The sequence below is a fragment of the Salmo salar genome, chromosome 17 (genome assembly GCF_965601325.2).
Source record: "Salmo salar chromosome 17, fSalSal1, whole genome shotgun sequence".
Classification (NCBI taxonomy): Eukaryota; Metazoa; Chordata; class Actinopteri; order Salmoniformes; family Salmonidae; genus Salmo; species Salmo salar.
Window position 1 is genome coordinate 29,070,768 of NC_138307.1, and position 26,558 is coordinate 29,097,325.

Genomic DNA, 26,558 nt, shown 5'->3' on the forward strand with positions numbered 1-26,558 from the left:
TATAGCTCCCCCTCCTCTATCCTCTCCCTCCTCTGTGAGATATAGCTCCCCCTCCTCTATCCTCTCCTCTGTGAGATATAGCTCCCCCTCCTCTATCCTCTCCTCTCGTGAGATATAGCTCCCCCTCCTCTATCCTCTCCTCTGTGAGATATAGCTCCCCCTCCTCTATCCCTCCTCTCCTCTGTGAGATATAGCTCCCCCTCCTCTATCCTCTCCTCTGTGAGATATAGCTCCCCCTCCTCTATCCTCTCCTCTGTGAGATATAGCTCCCCCTCCTCTATCCTCTCCTCTGTGAGATATAGCTCCCCCTCCTCTATCCTCTCCTCTGTGAGATATAGCTCCCCCTCCTCTATCCTCTCCTCTGTGAGATATAGCTCCCCCTCCTCTATCCTCTCCTCTGTGAGATATAGCTCCCCCTCCTCTATCCTCTCCTCTGTGAGATATAGCTCCCCCTCCTCTATCCTCTCCTCTGTGAGATATAGCTCCCCCTCCTCTATCCTCTCCTCTGTGAGATATAGCTCCCCCTCCTCTATCCTCTCCTCTGTGAGATATAGCTCCCCCTCCTCTATCCTCTCCTCTGTGAGATATAGCTCCCCCTCCTCTATCCTCTCCTCTGTGAGATATAGCTCCCCCTCCTCTATCCTCTCCTCTGTGAGATATAGCTCCCCCTCCTCTATCCTCTCCTCTGTGAGATATAGCTCCCCCTCCTCTATCCTCTCCTCTGTGAGATATAGCTCCCCCTCCTCTATCCTCTCCTCTGTGAGATATAGCTCCCCCTCCTCTATCCTCTCCTCTGTGAGATATAGCTCCCCCTCCTCTATCCTCTCCTCTGTGAGATATAGCTCCCCCTCCTCTATCCTCTCCTCTGTGAGATATAGCTCCCCCTCCTCTATCCTCTCCTCTGTGAGATATAGCTCCCCCTCCTCTATCCTCTCCTCTGTGAGATATAGCTCCCCCTCCTCTATCCTCTCCTCTGTGAGATATAGCTCCCCCTCCTCTATCCTCTCCTCTGTGAGATATAGCTCCCCCTCCTCTATCCTCTCCTCTGTGAGATATAGCTCCCCCTCCTCTATCCTCTCCTCTGTGAGATATAGCTCCCCCTCCTCTATCCTCTCCTCTGTGAGATATAGCTCCCCCTCCTCTATCCTCTCCTCTGTGAGATATAGCTCCCCCTCCTCTATCCTCTCCTCTGTGAGATATAGCTCCCCCTCCTCTATCCTCTCCTCTGTGAGATATAGCTCCCCCTCCTCTATCCTCTCCTCTGTGAGATATAGCTCCCCCTCCTCTATCCTCTCCTCTGTGAGATATAGCTCCCCCTCCTCTATCCTCTCCTCTGTGAGATATAGCTCCCCCTCCTCTATCCTCTCCTCTGTGAGATATAGCTCCCCCTCCTCTATCCTCTCCTCTGTGAGATATAGCTCCCCCTCCTCTATCCTCTCCTCTGTGAGATATAGCTCCCCCTCCTCTATCCTCTCCTCTGTGAGATATAGCTCCCCCTCCTCTATCCTCTCCTCTGTGAGATATAGCTCCCCCTCCTCTATCCTCTCCTCTGTGAGATATAGCTCCCCCTCCTCTATCCTCTCCTCTGTGAGATATAGCTCCCCCTCCTCTATCCTCTCCTCTGTGAGATATAGCTCCCCCTCCTCTATCCTCTCCTCTGTGAGATATAGCTCCCCCTCCTCTATCCTCTCCTCTGTGAGATATAGCTCCCCCTCCTCTATCCTCTCCTCTGTGAGATATAGCTCCCCCTCCTCTATCCTCTCCTCTGTGAGATATAGCTCCCCCTCCTCTATCCTCTCCTCTGTGAGATATAGCTCCCCCTCCTCTATCCTCTCCTCTGTGAGATATAGCTCCCCCTCCTCTATCCTCTCCTCTGTGAGATATAGCTCCCCCTCCTCTATCCTCTCCTCTGTGAGATATAGCTCCCCCTCCTCTATCCTCTCCTCTGTGAGATATAGCTCCCCCTCCTCTATCCTCTCCTCTGTGAGATATAGCTCCCCCTCCTCTATCCTCTCCTCTGTGAGATATAGCTCCCCCTCCTCTATCCTCTCCTCTGTGAGATATAGCTCCCCCTCCTCTATCCTCTCCTCTGTGAGATATAGCTCCCCCTCCTCTATCCTCTCCTCTGTGAGATATAGCTCCCCCTCCTCTATCCTCTCCTCTGTGAGATATAGCTCCCCCTCCTCTATCCTCTCCTCTGTGAGATATAGCTCCCCCTCCTCTATCCTCTCCTCTGTGAGATATAGCTCCCCCTCCTCTATCCTCTCCTCTGTGAGATATAGCTCCCCCTCCTCTATCCTCTCCTCTGTGAGATATAGCTCCCCCTCCTCTATCCTCTCCTCTGTGAGATATAGCTCCCCCTCCTCTATCCTCTCCTCTGTGAGATATAGCTCCCCCTCCTCTATCCTCTCCTCTGTGAGATATAGCTCCCCCTCCTCTATCCTCTCCTCTGTGAGATATAGCTCCCCCTCCTCTATCCTCTCCTCTGTGAGATATAGCTCCCCCTCCTCTATCCTCTCCTCTGTGAGATATAGCTCCCCCTCCTCTATCCTCTCCTCTGTGAGATATAGCTCCCCCTCCTCTATCCTCTCCTCTGTGAGATATAGCTCCCCCTCCTCTATCCTCTCCTCTGTGAGATATAGCTCCCCCTCCTCTATCCTCTCCTCTGTGAGATATAGCTCCCCCTCCTCTATCCTCTCCTCTGTGAGATATAGCTCCCCCTCCTCTATCCTCTCCTCTGTGAGATATAGCTCCCCCTCCTCTATCCTCTCCTCTGTGAGATATAGCTCCCCCTCCTCTATCCTCTCCTCTGTGAGATATAGCTCCCCCTCCTCTATCCTCTCCTCTGTGAGATATAGCTCCCCCTCCTCTATCCTCTCCTCTGTGAGATATAGCTCCCCCTCCTCTATCCTCTCCTCTGTGAGATATAGCTCCCCCTCCTCTATCCTCTCCTCTGTGAGATATAGCTCCCCCTCCTCTATCCTCTCCTCTGTGAGATATAGCTCCCCCTCCTCTATCCTCTCCTCTGTGAGATATAGCTCCCCCTCCTCTATCCTCTCCTCTGTGAGATATAGCTCCCCCTCCTCTATCCTCTCCTCTGTGAGATATAGCTCCCCCTCCTCTATCCTCTCCTCTGTGAGATATAGCTCCCCCTCCTCTATCCTCTCCTCTGTGAGATATAGCTCCCCCTCCTCTATCCTCTCCTCTGTGAGATATAGCTCCCCCTCCTCTATCCTCTCCTCTGTGAGATATAGCTCCCCCTCCTCTATCCTCTCCTCTGTGAGATATAGCTCCCCCTCCTCTATCCTCTCCTCTGTGAGATATAGCTCCCCCTCCTCTATCCTCTCCTCTGTGAGATATAGCTCCCCCTCCTCTATCCTCTCCTCTGTGAGATATAGCTCCCCCTCCTCTATCCTCTCCTCTGTGAGATATAGCTCCCCCTCCTCTATCCTCTCCTCTGTGAGATATAGCTCCCCCTCCTCTATCCTCTCCTCTGTGAGATATAGCTCCCCCTCCTCTATCCTCTCCTCTGTGAGATATAGCTCCCCCTCCTCTATCCTCTCCTCTGTGAGATATAGCTCCCCCTCCTCTATCCTCTCCTCTGTGAGATATAGCTCCCCCTCCTCTATCCTCTCCTCTGTGAGATATAGCTCCCCCTCCTCTATCCTCTCCTCTGTGAGATATAGCTCCCCCTCCTCTATCCTCTCCTCTGTGAGATATAGCTCCCCCTCCTCTATCCTCTCCTCTGTGAGATATAGCTCCCCCTCCTCTATCCTCTCCTCTGTGAGATATAGCTCCCCCTCCTCTATCCTCTCCTCTGTGAGATATAGCTCCCCCTCCTCTATCCTCTCCTCTGTGAGATATAGCTCCCCCTCCTCTATCCTCTCCTCTGTGAGATATAGCTCCCCCTCCTCTATCCTCTCCTCTGTGAGATATAGCTCCCCCTCCTCTATCCTCTCCTCTGTGAGATATAGCTCCCCCTCCTCTATCCTCTCCTCTGTGAGATATAGCTCCCCCTCCTCTATCCTCTCCTCTGTGAGATATAGCTCCCCCTCCTCTATCCTCTCCTCTGTGAGATATAGCTCCCCCTCCTCTATCCTCTCCTCTGTGAGATATAGCTCCCCCTCCTCTATCCTCTCCTCTGTGAGATATAGCTCCCCCTCCTCTATCCTCTCCTCTGTGAGATATAGCTCCCCCTCCTCTATCCTCTCCTCTGTGAGATATAGCTCCCCCTCCTCTATCCTCTCCTCTGTGAGATATAGCTCCCCCTCCTCTATCCTCTCCTCTGTGAGATATAGCTCCCCCTCCTCTATCCTCTCCTCTGTGAGATATAGCTCCCCCTCCTCTATCCTCTCCTCTGTGAGATATAGCTCCCCCTCCTCTATCCTCTCCTCTGTGAGATATAGCTCCCCCTCCTCTATCCTCTCCTCTGTGAGATATAGCTCCCCCTCCTCTATCCTCTCCTCTGTGAGATATAGCTCCCCCTCCTCTATCCTCTCCTCTGTGAGATATAGCTCCCCCTCCTCTATCCTCTCCTCTGTGAGATATAGCTCCCCCTCCTCTATCCTCTCCTCTGTGAGATATAGCTCCCCCTCCTCTATCCTCTCCTCTGTGAGATATAGCTCCCCCTCCTCTATCCTCTCCTCTGTGAGATATAGCTCCCCCTCCTCTATCCTCTCCTCTGTGAGATATAGCTCCCCCTCCTCTATCCTCTCCTCTGTGAGATATAGCTCCCCCTCCTCTATCCTCTCCTCTGTGAGATATAGCTCCCCCTCCTCTATCCTCTCCTCTGTGAGATATAGCTCCCCCTCCTCTATCCTCTCCTCTGTGAGATATAGCTCCCCCTCCTCTATCCTCTCCTCTGTGAGATATAGCTCCCCCTCCTCTATCCTCTCCTCTGTGAGATATAGCTCCCCCTCCTCTATCCTCTCCTCTGTGAGATATAGCTCCCCCTCCTCTATCCTCTCCTCTGTGAGATATAGCTCCCCCTCCTCTATCCTCTCCTCTGTGAGATATAGCTCCCCCTCCTCTATCCTCTCCTCTGTGAGATATAGCTCCCCCTCCTCTATCCTCTCCTCTGTGAGATATAGCTCCCCCTCCTCTATCCTCTCCTCTGTGAGATATAGCTCCCCCTCCTCTATCCTCTCCTCTGTGAGATATAGCTCCCCCTCCTCTATCCTCTCCTCTGTGAGATATAGCTCCCCCTCCTCTATCCTCTCCTCTGTGAGATATAGCTCCCCCTCCTCTATCCTCTCCTCTGTGAGATATAGCTCCCCCTCCTCTATCCTCTCCTCTGTGAGATATAGCTCCCCCTCCTCTATCCTCTCCTCTGTGAGATATAGCTCCCCCTCCTCTATCCTCTCCTCTGTGAGATATAGCTCCCCCTCCTCTATCCTCTCCTCTGTGAGATATAGCTCCCCCTCCTCTATCCTCTCCTCTGTGAGATATAGCTCCCCCTCCTCTATCCTCTCCTCTGTGAGATATAGCTCCCCCTCCTCTATCCTCTCCTCTGTGAGATATAGCTCCCCCTCCTCTATCCTCTCCTCTGTGAGATATAGCTCCCCCTCCTCTATCCTCTCCTCTGTGAGATATAGCTCCCCCTCCTCTATCCTCTCCTCTGTGAGATATAGCTCCCCCTCCTCTATCCTCTCCTCTGTGAGATATAGCTCCCCCTCCTCTATCCTCTCCTCTGTGAGATATAGCTCCCCCTCCTCTATCCTCTCCTCTGTGAGATATAGCTCCCCCTCCTCTATCCTCTCCTCTGTGAGATATAGCTCCCCCTCCTCTATCCTCTCCTCTGTGAGATATAGCTCCCCCTCCTCTATCCTCTCCTCTGTGAGATATAGCTCCCCCTCCTCTATCCTCTCCTCTGTGAGATATAGCTCCCCCTCCTCTATCCTCTCCTCTGTGAGATATAGCTCCCCCTCCTCTATCCTCTCCTCTGTGAGATATAGCTCCCCCTCCTCTATCCTCTCCTCTGTGAGATATAGCTCCCCCTCCTCTATCCTCTCCTCTGTGAGATATAGCTCCCCCTCCTCTATCCTCTCCTCTGTGAGATATAGCTCCCCCTCCTCTATCCTCTCCTCTGTGAGATATAGCTCCCCCTCCTCTATCCTCTCCTCTGTGAGATATAGCTCCCCCTCCTCTATCCTCTCCTCTGTGAGATATAGCTCCCCCTCCTCTATCCTCTCCTCTGTGAGATATAGCTCCCCCTCCTCTATCCTCTCCTCTGTGAGATATAGCTCCCCCTCCTCTATCCTCTCCTCTGTGAGATATAGCTCCCCCTCCTCTATCCTCTCCTCTGTGAGATATAGCTCCCCCTCCTCTATCCTCTCCTCTGTGAGATATAGCTCCCCCTCCTCTATCCTCTCCTCTGTGAGATATAGCTCCCCCTCCTCTATCCTCTCCTCTGTGAGATATAGCTCCCCCTCCTCTATCCTCTCCTCTGTGAGATATAGCTCCCCCTCCTCTATCCTCTCCTCTGTGAGATATAGCTCCCCCTCCTCTATCCTCTCCTCTGTGAGATATAGCTCCCCCTCCTCTATCCTCTCCTCTGTGAGATATAGCTCCCCCTCCTCTATCCTCTCCTCTGTGAGATATAGCTCCCCCTCCTCTATCCTCTCCTCTGTGAGATATAGCTCCCCCTCCTCTATCCTCTCCTCTGTGAGATATAGCTCCCCCTCCTCTATCCTCTCCTCTGTGAGATATAGCTCCCCCTCCTCTATCCTCTCCTCTGTGAGATATAGCTCCCCCTCCTCTATCCTCTCCTCTGTGAGATATAGCTCCCCCTCCTCTATCCTCTCCTCTGTGAGATATAGCTCCCCCTCCTCTATCCTCTCCTCTGTGAGATATAGCTCCCCCTCCTCTATCCTCTCCTCTGTGAGATATAGCTCCCCCTCCTCTATCCTCTCCTCTGTGAGATATAGCTCCCCCTCCTCTATCCTCTCCTCTGTGAGATATAGCTCCCCCTCCTCTATCCTCTCCTCTGTGAGATATAGCTCCCCCTCCTCTATCCTCTCCTCTGTGAGATATAGCTCCCCCTCCTCTATCCTCTCCTCTGTGAGATATAGCTCCCCCTCCTCTATCCTCTCCTCTGTGAGATATAGCTCCCCCTCCTCTATCCTCTCCTCTGTGAGATATAGCTCCCCCTCCTCTATCCTCTCCTCTGTGAGATATAGCTCCCCCTCCTCTATCCTCTCCTCTGTGAGATATAGCTCCCCCTCCTCTATCCTCTCCTCTGTGAGATATAGCTCCCCCTCCTCTATCCTCTCCTCTGTGAGATATAGCTCCCCCTCCTCTATCCTCTCCTCTGTGAGATATAGCTCCCCCTCCTCTATCCTCTCCTCTGTGAGATATAGCTCCCCCTCCTCTATCCTCTCCTCTGTGAGATATAGCTCCCCCTCCTCTATCCTCTCCTCTGTGAGATATAGCTCCCCCTCCTCTATCCTCTCCTCTGTGAGATATAGCTCCCCCTCCTCTATCCTCTCCTCTGTGAGATATAGCTCCCCCTCCTCTATCCTCTCCTCTGTGAGATATAGCTCCCCCTCCTCTATCCTCTCCTCTGTGAGATATAGCTCCCCCTCCTCTATCCTCTCCTCTGTGAGATATAGCTCCCCCTCCTCTATCCTCTCCTCTGTGAGATATAGCTCCCCCTCCTCTATCCTCTCCTCTGTGAGATATAGCTCCCCCTCCTCTATCCTCTCCTCTGTGAGATATAGCTCCCCCTCCTCTATCCTCTCCTCTGTGAGATATAGCTCCCCCTCCTCTATCCTCTCCTCTGTGAGATATAGCTCCCCCTCCTCTATCCTCTCCTCTGTGAGATATAGCTCCCCCTCCTCTATCCTCTCCTCTGTGAGATATAGCTCCCCCTCCTCTATCCTCTCCTCTGTGAGATATAGCTCCCCCTCCTCTATCCTCTCCTCTGTGAGATATAGCTCCCCCTCCTCTATCCTCTCCTCTGTGAGATATAGCTCCCCCTCCTCTATCCTCTCCTCTGTGAGATATAGCTCCCCCTCCTCTATCCTCTCCTCTGTGAGATATAGCTCCCCCTCCTCTATCCTCTCCTCTGTGAGATATAGCTCCCCCTCCTCTATCCTCTCCTCTGTGAGATATAGCTCCCCCTCCTCTATCCTCTCCTCTGTGAGATATAGCTCCCCCTCCTCTATCCTCTCCTCTGTGAGATATAGCTCCCCCTCCTCTATCCTCTCCTCTGTGAGATATAGCTCCCCCTCCTCTATCCTCTCCTCTGTGAGATATAGCTCCCCCTCCTCTATCCTCTCCTCTGTGAGATATAGCTCCCCCTCCTCTATCCTCTCCTCTGTGAGATATAGCTCCCCCTCCTCTATCCTCTCCTCTGTGAGATATAGCTCCCCCTCCTCTATCCTCTCCTCTGTGAGATATAGCTCCTCCTCCTCACTCTCACCCTCTCCTCTGTGAGATATAGCTCCCCCTCCTCTATCCTCTCCTCTGTGAGATATAGCTCCCCCTCCTCTATCCTCTCCTCTGTGAGATATAGCTCCCCCTCCTCTATCCTCTCCTCTGTGAGATATAGCTCCCCCTCCTATATCTCTCCTCTCCTCTGTGAGATATAGCTCCCCCTCCTCTATCCTCTCCTCTGTGAGATATAGCTCCCCGTCCTCTATCCTCTCCTCTGTTACATGTAGCTCCCCCTCCTCTATCCTCTCCTCTGTGAGATATAGCTCCCCCCTCCTCTATCCTCTCCTCTGTGAGATATAGCTCCCCCTCCTCTATCCTCTCCTCTGTGAGATATAGCTCCCCCTCCTCTATCCTCTCCTCTGTGAGATATAGCTCCCCCTCCTCTATCCTCTCCTCTGTGAGATATAGCTCCCTCTCCTCTGTGAGATATAGCTCCCCCTCTATCCTCTCCTCTGTGAGATATAGCTCCCCCTCCTCTATTCTCTCCTCTGTGAGATATAGCTCCCCCTCCTCTATCATCTCCTCTGTGAGATATAGCTCCCCCTCCTCTATCCTCTCCTCTGTGAGATATAGCTCCCCCTCTTCTCCTCTGTGAGATATAGCTCCCCCTCCTCTATCATCTCCTCTGTGAGATATAGCTCCCCCTCCTCTATCCTCTCCTCTGTGAGATATAGCTCCCCCTCCTCTATCATCTCCTCTGTGAGATATAGCTCCCCCTCCTCTATCCTCTCCTCTGTGAGATATAGCTCCCCCTCCTCTATCCTCTCCTCTGTGAGATATAGCTCCCCCTCCTCTATCCTCTCCTCTGTGAGATATAGCTCCCCCTCCTCTATCCTCTCCTCTGTGAGATATAGCTCCCCCTCCTCTATCCTCTCCTCTGTGAGATATAGCTCCCCCTCCTCTATCCTCTCCTCTGTGAGATATAGCTCCCCCTCCTCTATCCTCTCCTCTGTGAGATATAGCTCCCCCTCCTCTATCCTCTCCTCTGTGAGATATAGCTCCCCCTCCTCTACCTCCTCTCCTCTGTGAGATATAGCTCCCCCTCCTCTATCCTCTCCTCTGTGAGATATAGCTCCCCCTCCTCTATCCTCTCCTCTGTGAGATATAGCTCCCCCTCCTCTATCCTCTCCTCTGTGAGATATAGCTCCCCCTCCTCTATCCTCTCCTCTGTGAGATATAGCTCCCCCTCCTCTATCCTCTCCTCTGTGAGATATAGCTCCCCCTCCTCTATCCTCTCCTCTGTGAGATATAGCTCCCCCTCCTCTATCCTCTCCTCTGTGAGATATAGCTCCCCCTCCTCTATCCTCTCCCTCCTCGTGAGATATAGCTCCCCCTCCTCTATCCCCCTCTCCTCTGTGAGATATAGCTCCCCCTCCTCTATCCTCTCCTCTGTGAGATATAGCTCCCCCTCCTCTATCCTCTCCTCTGTGAGATATAGCTCCCCCTCCTCTATCCTCTCCTCTGTGAGATATAGCTCCCCCTCCTCTATCCTCTCCTCTGTGAGATATAGCTCCCCCTCCTCTATCCTCTCCTCTGTGAGATATAGCTCCCCCTCCTCTATCCTCTCCTCTGTGAGATATAGCTCCCCCTCCTCTATCCTCTCCTCTGTGAGATATAGCTCCCCCTCCTCTATCCTCTCCTCTGTGAGATATAGCTCCCCCCTCCTCTATCCTCTCCTCTGTGAGATATAGCTCCCCCCTCCTCTATCCTCTCCTCTGTGAGATATAGCTCCCCCTCCTCTATCCTCTCCTCTGTGAGATATAGCTCCCCCTCCTCTATCCTCTCCTCTGTGAGATATAGCTCCCCCTCCTCTATCCTCTCCTCTGTGAGATATAGCTCCCCCTCCTCTATCCTCTCCTCTGTGAGATATAGCTCCCCCTCCTCTATCCTCTCCTCTGTGAGATATAGCTCCCCCTCCTCTATCCCCCTCTCCTCTGTGAGATATAGCTCCCCCTCCTCTATCCTCTCCTCTGTGAGATATAGCTCCCCCCTCCTCTATCCTCTCCTCTGTGAGATATAGCTCCCCCTCCTCTATCCTCTCCTCTGTGAGATATAGCTCCCCCCTCCTCTATCCTCTCCTCTGTGAGATATAGCTCCCCCTCCTCTATCCTCTCCTCTGTGAGATATAGCTCCCCCTCCTCTATCCTCTCCTCTGTGAGATATAGCTCCCCCTCCTCTATCCTCTCCTCTGTGAGATATAGCTCCCCCCTCCTCTATCCTCTCCTCTGTGAGATATAGCTCCCCCTCCTCTATCCTCTCCTCTGTGAGATATAGCTCCCCCTCCTCTATCCTCTCCTCTGTGAGATATAGCTCCCCCTCCTCTATCCTCTCCTCTGTGAGATATAGCTCCCCCTCCTCTATCCTCTCCTCTCCTCTGTGAGATATAGCTCCCCCTCCTCTATCCTCTCCTCTGTGAGATATAGCTCCCCCTCCTCTATCCTCTCCTCTGTGAGATATAGCTCCCCCTCCTCCCTATCCTCTCCTCTGTGAGATATAGCTCCCCCTCCTCTATCCTCTCCTCTGTGAGATATAGCTCCCCCTCCTCTATCCTCTCCTCTGTGAGATATAGCTCCCCCTCCTCTATCCTCTCCTCTGTGAGATATAGCTCCCCCTCCTCTATCCTCTCCTCTGTGAGATATAGCTCCCCCTCCTCTATCCCCCTCTCCTCTGTGAGATATAGCTCCCCCTCCTCTATCCTCTCCTCTGTGAGATATAGCTCCCCCTCCTCTATCCTCTCCTCTGTGAGATATAGCTCCCCCTCCTCTATCCTCTCCTCTGTGAGATATAGCTCCCCCTCCTCTATCCTCTCCTCTGTGAGATATAGCTCCCCCTCCTCTATCCTCTCCTCTGTGAGATATAGCTCCCCCTCCTCTATCCTCTCCTCTGTGAGATATAGCTCCCCCCTCCTCTATCCTCTCCTCTGTGAGATATAGCTCCCCCCTCCTCTATCCTCTCCTCTGTGAGATATAGCTCCCCCTCCTCTATCCTCTCCTCTGTGAGATATAGCTCCCCCTCCTCTATCCTCTCCTCTGTGAGATATAGCTCCCCCTCCTCTATCATCTCCTCTGTGAGATATAGCTCCCCCTCCTCTATCCTCTCCTCTGTGAGATGTAGCTCCCCCTCCTCTATCCTCTCCTCTGTGAGATGTAGCTCCCCCTCCTCTATCCTCTCCTCTGTGAGATATAGCTCCCCCTCCTCTATCCTCTCCTCTGTGAGATATAGCTCCCCCTCCTCTATCCTCTCCTCTGTGAGATATAGCTCCCCCTCCTCTATCCTCTCCTCTCCTCTGTGAGATATAGCTCCCCCTCCTCTATCCTCTCCTCTGTGAGATATAGCTCCCCCTCCTCTATCCTCTCCTCTGTGAGATATAGCTCCCCCTCCTCTATCCTCTCCTCTCCTCTGTGAGATATAGCTCCCCCTCCTCTATTCTCTCCTCTGTGAGATATAGCTCCCCCTCCTCTATCCTCTCCTCTGTGAGATGTAGCTCCCCCTCCTCTATCCTCTCCTCTGTGAGATATAGCTCCCCCTCCTCTATCCTCTCCTCTGTGAGATATAGCTCCCCCTCCTCTATCCTCTCCTCTCCTCTGTGAGATGTAGTTCCCCCTCCTCTATCCTCTCCTCTGTGAGATGTAGTTCCCCCTCCTCTATCCTCTCCTCTGTGAGATATAGCTCCCCCTCCTCTATCCTCTCCTCTGTTACATGTAGCTCCCCCTCCTCTATCCTCTCCTCTGTGAGATATAGCTCCCCCTCCTCTATCCTCTCCTCTGTGAGATATAGCTCCTCCTCCTCTATCCTCTCCTCTGTGAGATATAGCTCCCCCCTCCTCTATCCTCGCCTCTGTGAGATATAGCTCCCCCCTCCTCTATCCTCTCCTCTGTGAGATATAGCTCCCCCTCCTCTATCCTCTCCTCTGTGAGATATAGCTCCCCCTCCTCTATCCTCTCCTCTGTGAGATATAGCTCCCCCTCCTCTATCATCTCCTCTGTGAGATATAGCTCCCCCTCCTCTATCCTCTCCTCTGTGAGATATAGCTCCCCCTCCTCTATCCTCTCCTCTCCTCTGTGAGATATAGCTCCCCCTCCTCTATCCTCTCCTCTGTGAGATATAGCTCCCCCCTCCTCTATCCTCTCCTCTGTGAGATATAGCTCCCCCTCCTCTATCCTCTCCTCTGTGAGATATAGCTCCCCCCTCCTCTATCCTCTCCTCTGTGAGATATAGCTCCCCCTCCTCTATCCTCTCCTCTGTGAGATATAGCTCCCCCCTCCTCTATCCTCTCCTCTGTGAGATATAGCTCCCCCTCCTCTATCCTCTCCTCTGTGAGATATAGCTCCCCCTCCTCTATCCTCTCCTCTGTGAGATATAGCTCCCCCTCCTCTATCCTCTCCTCTGTGAGATATAGCTCCCCCCTCCTCTATCCTCTCCTCTGTGAGATATAGCTCCCCCTCCTCTATCCTCTCCTCTGTGAGATATAGCTCCCCCCTCCTCTATCCTCTCCTCTGTGAGATATAGCTCCCCCTCCTCTATCCTCTCCTCTGTGAGATATAGCTCCCCCCTCCTCTATCCTCTCCTCTGTGAGATATAGCTCCCCCTCCTCTATCATCTCCTCTGTGAGATATAGCTCCCCCCTCCTCTATCCTCTCCTCTGTGAGATATAGCTCCCCCTCCTCTATCCTCTCCTCTGTGAGATATAGCTTCCCCTCCTCTATTCTCTCCTCTGTGAGATATAGCTTCCCCTCCTCTATTCTCTCCTCTGTGAGATATAGCTTCCCCTCCTCTATCCTCTCCTCTGTGAGATATAGCTCCCCCTCCTCTATCCTCTCCTCTGTGAGATGTTGCTCCCCCTCCTCTATCCTTTCCTCTGTGAGATATAGCTTCCCCTCCTCTATCCTCTCCTCTGTGAGATATAGCTTCCCCTCCTCTATCCTCTCCTCTGTGAGATATAGCTTCCCCTCCTCTATCCTCTCCTCTGTGAGATATAGCTCCCCCTCCTCTATCCTTTCCTCTGTGAGATATAGCTTCCCCTCCTCTATCCTCTCCTCTGTGAGATATAGCTCTCTTCTCCAACAGAGAATATATTTCCTGTACAATCAAGTACTACAATGGACATTCCAATACAAAGCAATACTGTGTCATTAGGGAGTTTATGATATAAATTGTTACACTATATCCATTCTACCAAATGTATGTCAAATGATGTTTTTCCCCCGGCGTTTTCCAGGTGACGGAGTTCTTGGACATTTCCATGGAGCTGGGCTGCTTCCTGGCTGGAGCGCTTCTCTCCTCGCAGGGTCAGATTTGCACCACGGAGGTCATGGGCTGCATCGAGCCAATCAGAGACTTCCTCGCCATCATCTTCTTCGCCTCCATTGGTCAGAACTGAAGCTTACCCTCTGCAGTCTGCAGTGTCTCTGTTTAGGGTTATATCTCTGTCTCTCTATGGCTGTTTGGCATCATACGGTTGAAGTCGGAAGTTTACATACACCTTAGCCAAATACATTTAAACTCAGTTTTTCACAATTCCTGACATTGAATCCTAGTAAAAATTCCCTGTCTTAGGTCAGTTAGGATCACCACTTTATTTTAAGAATGTGAAATGTCAGAATAATAGTAGAGAGAGTGATTTATTTCAGCTTTTATTTCTTTCATCACATTGTCAGTGGGTCAGAAGTTTACATACACTCAATTAGTATTTGGTAGCATTGCCTTTAAATTGTTTAACTTGGGTCAAACGTTTCGGATAGCCTTCCACAAGCTTCCCACAATAAGTTGGGTAAATTTTGGCCCATTCCTCCTGACAGAGCTGGTGTAGCTGAGTCAGGTTTGTAGGCCTCCTTGCTCGCACACACTTTTTCAGTTCTGCCCACAAAATGTCTATAGGATTGAGGTCAGGGCTTTGTGATGGCCACTCCAATACCTTGACTTTGTTGTCCTTAATCCATTTTGCCACAACTTTAGAAGTATGCTTGGGGTCATTGTCCATTTGGAAGACCCATTTGCGACCAAGCTTTAACTTCCTTACTGATGTCTTGAGATGTTGCTTCAATATATCCACATCATTTTGCTCCCTCATGATGCCATCCATTTTGTGAAGTGCACCAGTCCCTCCTGCAGCAAAGCACCCCCACAACATGATGCTGCCACCCCCGTGCTTCATGGTTGGGATGGTGTTCTTCGGCTTGCAAGCATCCCTTTTTTCTACAAACATAACAATGGTCATTATGGTCAAATCAGACCAGAGGACATTTCTCCAAAAAGTACGATCTTTGTCCCAATGTGCAGTTGCAAACCGTAGTCTGGCTTTTTTATGGCGGTTTTGGAGCAGTGGCTGCTTCCTTGCTGAGCGGCCTTTCAGGTTATGTTGATATAGGACTCATTTTACTGTGGATACAGATACTTTTGTACCTGTTTCCTCCAGCATCTTCACAAGGTCCTTTTCTGTTGTTCTAGGATTGATTTGCACTTTTCGCACCAAAGTACGTTCATCTCTAGGAAACAGAACGCGTCTCCTTCCTGAGCTGTATGACTGCTGCATGGTCCCATGGTGTTTATACTTGTGTAATATTGTTTGTACAGATGAATGTGGTACCTTCAGGTGTTTGGAAATTGCTCCCAAGGCTGAATCAGACTTGTGGAGGTCTACAATTTTTTTTCTGAGGTCTGGGCTGATTTCTTTTGATTTTCCCATGATGTCAAGCAAAGAGGCACTGAGTTTGAAGGTAGGCCTTGAAATATATCCGCAGGTACACCTCCAACTGACTCATATGATGTCAATTAGCCTATCAGAAGCTTCTAAAGCCAAGACAGCATTTTCTGTAATTTTCCTAGCTGTTTAAAGGCACAGTCAACTTAGTGTATGTACATTTCTGACCCACTGGAATTGTTATACAGTTAATTATAAGTGAAATAATCTGTCTGTAAACAATTGTTGGAAAAATTACTTGTGTCATGCACAAAGTAGATGTCTTAACCGACTTGCCAAAACTATAGTTGGTTAATAAGAAATGTGTGGAGTAGTTGAAAAACTAGTTTTAATGACTCCAACCAAAGTGTATGTAAACTTCCGACTTCAACTGTATCTGTCTTTCTATGGCTGTTTAGCATCGTATCTCTGTCTCTCTATGGCTGTTTAGCATCATATTTCTGTCTCTATGGCTGTTTAGCATCGTATCTCTGTCTCTCTATGGCTGTTTAGCATCGTATTTCTGTCTCTATGGCTGTTTAGCATCGTATCTCTGTCTCTCTATGGCTGTTTAGCATCGTATCTCTGTCTCTATGGCTGTTTAGCATCGTATTTCTGTCTCTATGGCTGTTTAGCATCGTATCTCTGTCTCTCTATGGCTGTTTAGCATCGTATCTCTGTCTCTATGGCTGTTTAGCATCGTATTTCTGTCTCTATGGCTGTTTAGCATCGTATTTCTGTCTCTCTATGGCTGTTTAGCATCGTATCTCTGTCTCTCTATGGCTGTTTAGCATCGTATCTCTGTCTCTATGGCTGTTTAGCATCGTATCTCTGTCTCTATGGCTGTTTAGCATCGTATCTCTGTCTTTCTATGGCTGTTTAGCATCGTATCTCTGTCTTTCTATGGCTGTTTAGCATCGTATCTCTGTCTCTATGGCTGTTTAGCATCGTATCTCTGTCTCTCTATGGCTGTTTAGCATCGTATCTCTGTCTCTCTATGGCTGTTTAGCATCGTATCCCTGTCTCTCTATTGCTGTTTAGCATCGTATCTGTCTCCCTATGGCTGTTTAGCATCGTATTTCTGTCTCTATGGCTGTTTAGCATCGTATTTCTGTCTCTATGGCTGTTTAGCATCGTATTTCTGTCTTTCTATGGCTGTTTAGCATCGTATCTCTGTCTCTCTATGGCTGTTTAGCATCGTATTTCTGTCTCTCTATGGCTGTTTAGCATCGTATCTCTGTCTCTATGGCTGTTTAGCATCGTATTTCTGTCTCTATGGCTGTTTAGCATCGTATTTCTGTCTCTATGGCTGTTTAGCATCGTATTTCTGTCTCTATGGCTGTTTAGCATCGTATTTCTGTCTCTATGGCTGTTTGGCATCGTATCTCTGTCTCTCTATGGCTGTTTAGCATCGTATCTCTGTCTCTCTATGGCTGTTTAGCATCGTATCTCTGTCTCTATGGCTGTTTAGCATCGTATCTCTGTCTCTCTATGGCTGTTTAGCATCGTATCTCTGTCTCTCTATGGCTGTTTAGCATCGTATCTCTGTCTCTCTATGGCTGTTTAGCATCGTATCTCTGTCTCTCTATGGCTGTTTAGCATCGTATCTCTGTCTCTCTATGGCTGTTTAGCATCGTATCTCTGTCTCTCTATGGCTGTTTAGCATCGTATCTCTGTCTCTATGGCTGTTTAGCATCGTATTTCTGTCTTTCTATGGCTGTTTAGCATCGTATTTCTGTCTTTCTATGGCTGTTTAGCATCGTATCTCTGTCTCTATGGCTGTTTAGCATCGTATCTCTGTCTCTATGGCTGTTTAGCATCGTATCTCTGTCTCTCTATGGCTGTTTAGCATCGTATCTCTGTCTCTATGGCTGTTTAGAATCGTATCGCTGTCTCTCTATGGCTGTTTAGCGTCATATCTCTGTCTCTATGGCTGTTTAGCATCGTATTTCTGTCTCTATGGCTGTTTAGCATCGTATCTCTATGGCTGTTTAGCATCGTATTTCTGTCTCTATGGCTGTTTAGCATCATATCTCTGTCTCTATGGCTGTTTAGCATTGTGTCTCTATGGCTGTTTAGCATTGTATTTCTGTCTCTCTATGGCTGTTTAGCATCGTATCTCTGTCTCTCTATGGCTGTTTAGCATCGTATCTCTGTCTCTATGGCTGTTTAGCATCGTATTTCTGTCTCTATGGCTGTTTAGCATCGTATCTCTGTCTCTATGGCTGTTTAGCATCGTATCTCTGTCTCTCTATGGCTGTTTAGCATCGCATCTCTGTCTCTATGGCTGTTTAGCATCGTATTTCTGTCTTTCTATGGCTGTTTAGCATCGTATCTCTGTCTCTATGGCTGTTTAGCATCGTATCTCTGTCTCTATGGCTGTTTAGCATCGTATCTCTGTCTCTCTATGGCTGTTTAGCATCGTATCTCTGTCTCTATGGCTGTTTAGAATCGTATCGCTGTCTCTCTATGGCTGTTTAGCGTCATATCTCTGTCTCTATGGCTGTTTAGCATCGTATTTCTGTCTCTATGGCTGTTTAGCATCGTATCTCTATGGCTGTTTAGCATCGTATTTCTGTCTCTATGGCTGTTTAGCATCATATCTCTGTCTCTATGGCTGTTTAGCATTGTGTCTCTATGGCTGTTTAGCATTGTATTTCTGTCTCTCTATGGCTGTTTAGCATCGTATCTCTGTCTCTCTATGGCTGTTTAGCATCGTATCTCTGTCTCTATGGCTGTTTAGCATCGTATTTCTGTCTCTATGGCTGTTTAGCATCGTATTTCTGTCTCTATGGCTGTTTAGCATCGTATTTCTGTCTTTCTCTGGCTGTTTAGCATCGTATCTCTGTCTCTATGGCTGTTTAGCATCGTATCTCTGTCTCTATGGCTGTTTAGCATCGTATCTCTGTCTCTCTATGGCTGTTTAGCATCGTATCTCTGTCTCTATGGCTGTTTAGCATCGTATCTCTGTCTCTCTATGGCTGTTTAGCATCGTATCTCTGTCTCTCTATGGCTGTTTAGCATCGTATCTCTGTCTCTATGGCTGTTTAGAATCGTATCGCTGTCTCTCTATGGCTGTTTAGCATCGTATCTCTGTCTCTCTATTTCTGTTTAGCATCGTATCTCTGTCTCTCTATGGCTGTTTAGCGTCGTATCTCTGTCTCTATGGCTGTTTAGCATCGTATTTCTGTCTCTATGGCTGTTTAGCATCGTATCTCTTTGGCTGTTTAGCATCGTATTTCTGTCTCTATGGCTGTTTAGCATCGTATCTCTGTCTCTATGGCTGTTTAGCATTGTGTCTCTATGGCTGTTTAGCATTGTATTTCTGTCTCTCTATGGCTGTTTAGCATCGTATCTCTGTCTCTCTATGGCTGTTTAGCATCGTATCTCTGTCTCTATGGCTGTTTAGCATCGTATTTCTGTCTCTATGGCTGTTTAGCATCGTATCTCTGTCTCTATGGCTGTTTAGCATCGTATCTCTGTCTCTCTATGGCTGTTTAGCATCGTATCTCTGTCTCTCTATGGCAGTTTAGCATCGTATCTCTGTCTCTATGGCTGTTTAGCATCGTATCTCTGTCTCTATGGCTGTTTAGCATCGTATTTCTGTCTCTATGGCTGTTTAGCATCGTATTTCTGTCTCTATGGCTGTTTAGCATCGTATTTCTGTCTCTATGGCTGTTTAGCATCGTATCTCTGTCTCTATGGCTGTTTAGCATCGTATCTCTGTCTCTCTATGGCTGTTTAGCATCGTATTTCTGTCTCTATGGCTGTTTAGCATCGTATCTTTGTCTCTCTATGGCTGTTTAGCATCGTATCTCTGTCTCTCTATGGCTGTTTAGCATCGTATCCCTGTCTCTCTATGGCTGTTTAGCATCGTATCCCTGTCTCTCTATGGCTGTTTAGCATCGTATCTCTGTCTCTCTATGGCTGTTTAGCATCGTATTTCTGTCTCTATGGCTGTTTAGCATCGTATCTCTGTCTCTCTATGGCTGTTTAGCATCGTATCTCTGTCTCTCTATGGCTGTTTAGCATCGTATCTCTGTCTCTATGGCTGTTTAACATCGTATTTCTGTCTCTATGGCTGTTTAGCATCGTATTTCTGTCTTTCTATGGCTGTTTAGCATCGTATCTCTGTCTCTATGGCTGTTTAGCATCGTATCTCTGTCTCTATGGCTGTTTAGCATCGTATCTCTGTCTCTATGGCTGTATAGCATCGTATCTCTGTCTCTCTATGGCTGTTTAGCATCGTATCTCTGTCTCTATGGCTGTTTAGCATCGTATCTCTGTCTCTCTATGGCTGTTTAGCATCGTATCTCTGTCTCTATGGCTGTTTAGCACCGTATCTCTGTCTCTATGGCTGTTTAGCATCGTATCTCTGTCTCTCTATGGCTGTTTAGCATCGTATTTCTGTCTCTCTATGGCTGTTTAGCATCGTATTTCTGTCTCTATGGCTGTTTAGCATCATATTTCTGTCTCTATGGCTGTTTAGCATCGTATCTCTGTCTCTCTATGGCTGTTTAGCATCGTATTTCTGTCTCTATGGCTGTTTAGCATCGTATTTCTGTCTCTATGGCTGTTTAGCATCGTATTTCTGTCTCTATGGCTGTTTAGCATCGTATCTCTGTCTCTCTATGGCTGTTTAGCATCGTATCTCTGTCTCTCTATGGCTGTTTAGCATCGTATCTCTGTCTCTCTATGGCTGTTTAGCATCGTATCTCTGTCTCTCTATGGCTGTTTAGCATCGTATCTCTGTCTCTCTATGGCTGTTTAGCATCGTATCTCTATGGCTGTTTAGCATCGTATCTCTGTCTCTCTATGGCTGTTTAGCATCGTATCTCTGTCTCTCTATGGCTGTTTAGCATCGTATCTCTATGGCTGTTTAGCATCGTATCTCTGTCTCTCTATGGCTGTTTAGCATCGTATTTCTGTCTCTATGGCTGTTTAGCATCGTATCTCTGTCTCTCTATGGCTGTTTAGCATCGTATTTCTGTCTCTATGGCTGTTTAGCATCGTATTTCTGTCTTTCTCTGGCTGTTTAGCATCGTATCTCTGTCTCTATGGCTGTTTAGCATCGTATCTCTGTCTCTATGGCTGTTTAGCATCGTATCTCTGTCTCTATGGCTGTTTAGCATCGTATTTCTGTCTCTATGGCTGTTTAGCATCGTATCTCTGTCTCTCTATGGCTGTTTAGCATCGTATCTCTGTCTCTCTATGGCTGTTTAGCATCGTATCTCTGTCTCTATGGCTGTTTAGAATCGTATCGCTGTCTCTCTATGGCTGTTTAGCATCGTATCTCTGTCTCTCTATTTCTGTTTAGCATCGTATCTCTGTCTCTCTATGGCTGTTTAGCGTCGTATCTCTGTCTCTATGGCTGTTTAGCATCGTATTTCTGTCTCTATGGCTGTTTAGCATCGTATCTCTATGGCTGTTTAGCATCGTATTTCTGTCTCTATGGCTGTTTAGCATCGTATCTCTGTCTCTATGGCTGTTTAGCATTGTGTCTCTATGGCTGTTTAGCATTGTATTTCTGTCTCTCTATGGCTGTTTAGCATCGTATCTCTGTCTCTCTATGGCTGTTTAGCATCGTATCTCTGTCTCTATGGCTGTTTAGCATCGTATTTCTGTCTCTATGGCTGTTTAGCATCGTATCTCTGTCTCTATGGCTGTTTAGCATCGTATCTCTGTCTCTCTATGGCTGTTTAGCATCGTATCTCTGTCTCTCTATGGCTGTTTAGCATCGTATCTCTGTCTCTATGGCTGTTTAGCATCGTATCTCTGTCTATGGCTGTTTAGCATCGTATTTCTGTCTCTATGGCTGTTTAGCATCGTATCTCTGTCTCTCTATGGCTGTTTAGCATCGTATTTCTGTCTCTATGGCTGTTTAGCATCGTATCTCTGTCTCTCTATGGCTGTTTAGCATCGTATCTCTGTCTCTCTATGGCTGTTTAGCATCGTATCCCTGTCTCTCTATGGCTGTTTAGCATCGTATCGCTGTCTCTCTATGGCTGTTTAGCATCGTATCTCTGTCTCTCTATGGCTGTTTAGCATCGTATTTCTGTCTCTATGGCTGTTTAGCATCGTATCTCTGTCTCTCTATGGCTGTTTAGCATCGTATTTCTGTCTCTATGGCTGTTTAGCATCGTATTTCTGTCTCTATGGCTGTTTAGCATCGTATTTCTGTCTCTATGGCTGTTTAGCATCGTATCTCTGTCTCTCTATGGCTGTTTAGCATCGTATCTCTGTCTCTCTATGGCTGTTTAGCATCGTATCTCTGTCTCTCTATGGCTGTTTAGCATCGTATCTCTGTCTCTCTATGGCTGTTTAGCATCGTATCTCTGTCTCTCTATGGCTGTTTAGCATCGTATCTCTATGGCTGTTTAGCATCGTATCTCTGTCTCTCTATGGCTGTTTAGCATCGTATCTCTGTCTCTCTATGGCTGTTTAGCATCGTATCTCTATGGCTGTTTAGCATCGTATCTCTGTCTCTCTATGGCTGTTTAGCATCGTATTTCTGTCTCTATGGCTGTTTAGCATCGTATCTCTGTCTCTCTATGGCTGTTTAGCATCGTATTTCTGTCTCTATGGCTGTTTAGCATCGTATTTCTGTCTTTCTCTGGCTGTTTAGCATCGTATCTCTGTCTCTATGGCTGTTTAGCATCGTATCTCTGTCTCTATGGCTGTTTAGCATCGTATCTCTGTCTCTATGGCTGTTTAGCATCGTATTTCTGTCTCTATGGCTGTTTAGCATCGTATCTCTGTCTCTCTATGGCTGTTTAGCATCGTATCTCTGTCTCTCTATGGCTGTTTAGCATCGTATCTCTGTCTCTATGGCTGTTTAGAATCGTATCGCTGTCTCTCTATGGCTGTTTAGCATCGTATCTCTGTCTCTCTATTTCTGTTTAGCATCGTATCTCTGTCTCTCTATGGCTGTTTAGCGTCGTATCTCTGTCTCTATGGCTGTTTAGCATCGTATTTCTGTCTCTATGGCTGTTTAGCATCGTATCTCTATGGCTGTTTAGCATCGTATTTCTGTCTCTATGGCTGTTTAGCATCGTATCTCTGTCTCTATGGCTGTTTAGCATTGTGTCTCTATGGCTGTTTAGCATTGTATTTCTGTCTCTCTATGGCTGTTTAGCATCGTATCTCTGTCTCTCTATGGCTGTTTAGCATCGTATCTCTGTCTCTATGGCTGTTTAGCATCGTATTTCTGTCTCTATGGCTGTTTAGCATCGTATCTCTGTCTCTATGGCTGTTTAGCATCGTATCTCTGTCTCTCTATGGCTGTTTAGCATCGTATCTCTGTCTCTCTATGGCTGTTTAGCATCGTATCTCTGTCTCTATGGCTGTTTAGCATCGTATCTCTGTCTATGGCTGTTTAGCATCGTATTTCTGTCTCTATGGCTGTTTAGCATCGTATCTCTGTCTCTCTATGGCTGTTTAGCATCGTATTTCTGTCTCTATGTCTGTTTAGCATCGTATCTCTGTCTCTCTATGGCTGTTTAGCATCGTATCTCTGTCTCTCTATGGCTGTTTAGCATCGTATCCCTGTCTCTCTATGGCTGTTTAGCATCGTATCCCTGTCTCTCTATGGCTGTTTAGCATCGTATCTCTGTCTCTCTATGGCTGTTTAGCATCGTATTTCTGTCTCTATGGCTGTTTAGCATCGTATCTCTGTCTCTCTATGGCTGTTTAGCATCGTATCTCTGTCTCTCTATGGCTGTTTAGCATCGTATCTCTGTTCTCTATGGCTGTTTAACATCGTATTTCTGTCTCTATGGCTGTTTAGCATCGTATTTCTGTCTTTCTATGGCTGTTTAGCATCGTATCTCTGTCTCTATGGCTGTTTAGCATCGTATCTCTGTCTCTATGGCTGTTTAGCATCGTATCTCTGTCTCTATGGCTGTTTAGCATCGTATCTCTGTCTCTCTATGGCTGTTTAGCATCGTATCTCTGTCTCTATGGCTGTTTAGCATCGTATCTCTGTCTCTCTATGGCTGTTTAGCATCGTATCTCTGTCTCTATGGCTGTTTAGCACCGTATCTCTGTCTCTATGGCTGTTTAGCATCGTATCTCTGTCTCTCTATGGCTGTTTAGCATCGTATTTCTGTCTCTCTATGGCTGTTTAGCATCGTATTTCTGTCTCTATGGCTGTTTAGCATCGTATTTCTGTCTCTATGGCTGTTTAGCATCGTATCTCTGTCTCTCTATGGCTGTTTAGCATCGTATTTCTGTCTCTATGGCTGTTTAGCATCGTATTTCTGTCTCTATGGCTGTTTAGCATCGTACTTCTATCTCTATGGCTGTTTAGCATCGTATCTCTGTCTCTCTATGGCTGTTTAGCATCGTATTTCTGTCTCTATGGCTGTTTAGCATCGTATCTCTGTCTCTCTATGGCTGTTTAGCATCGTATTTCTGTCTCTATGGCTGTTTAGCATCGTATCTCTGTCTCTATGGCTGTTTAGCATCGTATTTCTGTCTCTATGGCTGTTTAGCATCGTATCTCTATGGCTGTTTAGCATCGTATTTCTGTCTCTATGGCTGTTTAGCATCGTATCTCTGTCTCTATGGCTGTTTAGCATTGTGTCTCTATGGCTGTTTAGCATTGTATTTCTGTCTCTCTATTGCTGTTTAGCATCATATCTCTGTCTCTCTATGGCTGTTTAGCATCGTATCTCTGTCTCTATGGCTGTTTAGCATCGTATTTCTGTCTCTATGGCTGTTTAGCATCGTATCTCTGTCTCTATGGCTGTTTAGCATCGTATCTCTGTCTCTCTATGGCTGTTTAGCATCGTATCTCTGTCTCTCTATGGCTGTTTAGCATCGTATCTCTGTCTCTATGGCTGTTTAGCATCGTATCTCTGTCTCTATGGCTGTTTAGCATCGTATTTCTGTCTCTATGGCTGTTTAGCATCGTATTTCTGTCTTTATGGCTGTTTAGCATCGTATTTCTGTCTCTATGGCTGTTTAGCATCGTATCTCTGTCTCTATGGCTGTTTAGCATCGTATCTCTGTCTCTCTATGGCTGTTTAGCATCGTATTTCTGTCTCTATGGCTGTTTAGCATCGTATCTCTGTCTCTCTATGGCTGTTTAGCATCGTATCTCTGTCTCTCTATGGCTGTTTAGCATCGTATCCCTGTCTCTCTATGGCTGTTTAGCATCGTATCCCTGTCTCTCTATGGCTGTTTAGCATCGTATCGCTGTCTCTCTATGGCTGTTTAGCATCGTATTTCTGTCTCTATGGCTGTTTAGCATCGTATCTCTGTCTCTCTATGGCTGTTTAGCATCGTATCTCTGTCTCTCTATGGCTGTTTAGCATCGTATCTCTGTCTCTATGGCTGTTTAGCATCGTATCTCTGTCTCTATGGCTGTTTAGCATCGTATCTCTGTCTCTCTATGGCTGTTTAGCATCGTATCTCTGTCTCTATGGCTGTTTAGCATCGTATCTCTGTCTCTCTATGGCTGTTTAGCATCGTATCTCTGTCTCTATGGCTGTTTAGCACCGTATCTCTGTCTCTATGGCTGTTTAGCATCGTATCTCTGTCTCTCTATGGCTGTTTAGCATCGTATTTCTGTCTCTCTATGGCTGTTTAGCATCGTATTTCTGTCTCTATGGCTGTTTAGCATCGTATTTCTGTCTCTATGGCTGTTTAGCATCGTATTTCTGTCTCTATGGCTGTTTAGCATCGTATCTCTATGGCTGTTTAGCATCGTATTTCTGTCTCTATGGCTGTTTAGCATCATATCTCTGTCTCTATGGCTGTTTAGCATTGTGTCTCTATGGCTGTTTAGCATTGTATTTCTGTCTCTCTATGGCTGTTTAGCATCGTATCTCTGTCTCTCTATGGCTGTTTAGCATCGTATCTCTGTCTCTATGGCTGTTTAGCATCGTATTTCTGTCTCTATGGCTGTTTAGCATCGTATCTCTGTCTCTATGGCTGTTTAGCATCGTATCTCTGTCTCTCTATGGCTGTTTAGCATCGTATCTCTGTCTCTATGGCTGTTTAGCATCGTATTTCTGTCTCTATGGCTGTTTAGCATCGTATTTCTGTCTTTCTCTGGCTGTTTAGCATCGTATCTCTGTCTCTATGGCTGTTTAACATCGTCTCTCTGTCTCTATGGCTGTTTAGCATCGTATCTCTGTCTCTCTATGGCTGTTTAGCATTGTATTTCTGTCTCTCTATGGCTGTTTAGCATCGTATCTCTGTCTCTCTATGGCTGTTTAGCATCGTATCTCTGTCTCTATGGCTGTTTAGCATCGTATTTCTGTCTCTATGGCTGTTTAGCATCGTATCTCTGTCTCTATGGCTGTTTAGCATCGTATCTCTGTCTCTCTATGGCTGTTTAGCATCGTATCTCTGTCTCTCTATGGCTGTTTAGCATCGTATCTCTGTCTCTATGGCTGTTTAGCATCGTATCTCTGTCTCTATGGCTGTTTAGCATCGTATTTCTGTCTCTATGGCTGTTTAGCATCGTATTTCTGTCTCTATGGCTGTTTAGCATCGTATTTCTGTCTCTATGGCTGTTTAGCATCGTATCTCTGTCTCTATGGCTGTTTAGCATCGTATCTCTGTCTCTCTATGGCTGTTTAGCATCGTATTTCTGTCTCTATGGCTGTTTAGCATCGTATCTCTGTCTCTCTATGGCTGTTTAGCATCGTATCTCTGTCTCTCTATGGCTGTTTAGCATCGTATCCCTGTCTCTCTATGGCTGTTTAGCATCGTATCCCTGTCTCTCTATGGCTGTTTAGCATCGTATCTCTGTCTCTCTATGGCTGTTTAGCATCGTATTTCTGTCTCTATGGCTGTTTAGCATCGTATCTCTGTCTCTCTATGGCTGTTTAGCATCGTATCTCTGTCTCTCTATGGCTGTTTAGCATCGTATCTCTGTCTCTATGGCTGTTTAACATCGTATTTCTGTCTCTATGGCTGTTTAGCATCGTATTTCTGTCTTTCTATGGCTGTTTAGCATCGTATCTCTGTCTCTATGGCTGTTTAGCATCGTATCTCTGTCTCTATGGCTGTTTAGCATCGTATCTCTGTCTCTATGGCTGTTTAGCATCGTATCTCTGTCACTCTATGGCTGTTTAGCATCGTATCTCTGTCTCTATGGCTGTTTAGCATCGTATCTCTGTCTCTCTATGGCTGTTTAGCATCGTATCTCTGTCTCTATGGCTGTTTAGCACCGTATCTCTGTCTCTATGGCTGTTTAGCATCGTATCTCTGTCTCTCTATGGCTGTTTAGCATCGTATTTCTGTCTCTCTATGGCTGTTTAGCATCGTATTTCTGTCTCTATGGCTGTTTAGCATCGTATTTCTGTCTCTATGGCTGTTTAGCATCGTATCTCTGTCTCTCTATGGCTGTTTAGCATCGTATTTCTGTCTCTATGGCTGTTTAGCATCGTATTTCTGTCTCTATGGCTGTTTAGCATCGTATTTCTGTCTC

The 26,558-nt window shown here is 47.6% G+C and overlaps 1 protein-coding gene across 4 annotated transcripts in view; it reads left to right on the forward strand.

Annotated features, from left to right (window-relative positions):
* Positions 1 to 26,558, forward strand: part of slc9d1 (solute carrier family 9 member D1) — a 174,704-nt gene that overhangs the window by 109,464 nt on the left and 38,682 nt on the right. For all 4 annotated transcript variants that reach the window (XR_014381150.1, XR_014381152.1, XR_014381151.1 and 1 more), the window contains exon 12: positions 13,655 to 13,805. Coding sequence is in view for 1 of the 4 variants with exons in the window: in XM_082963747.1 (XP_082819873.1) it covers positions 13,655 to 13,805 (151 nt within the window). In the remaining 3 variants the exon portion in view is untranslated. The remainder of the gene's footprint in view (positions 1 to 13,654; positions 13,806 to 26,558) is intronic.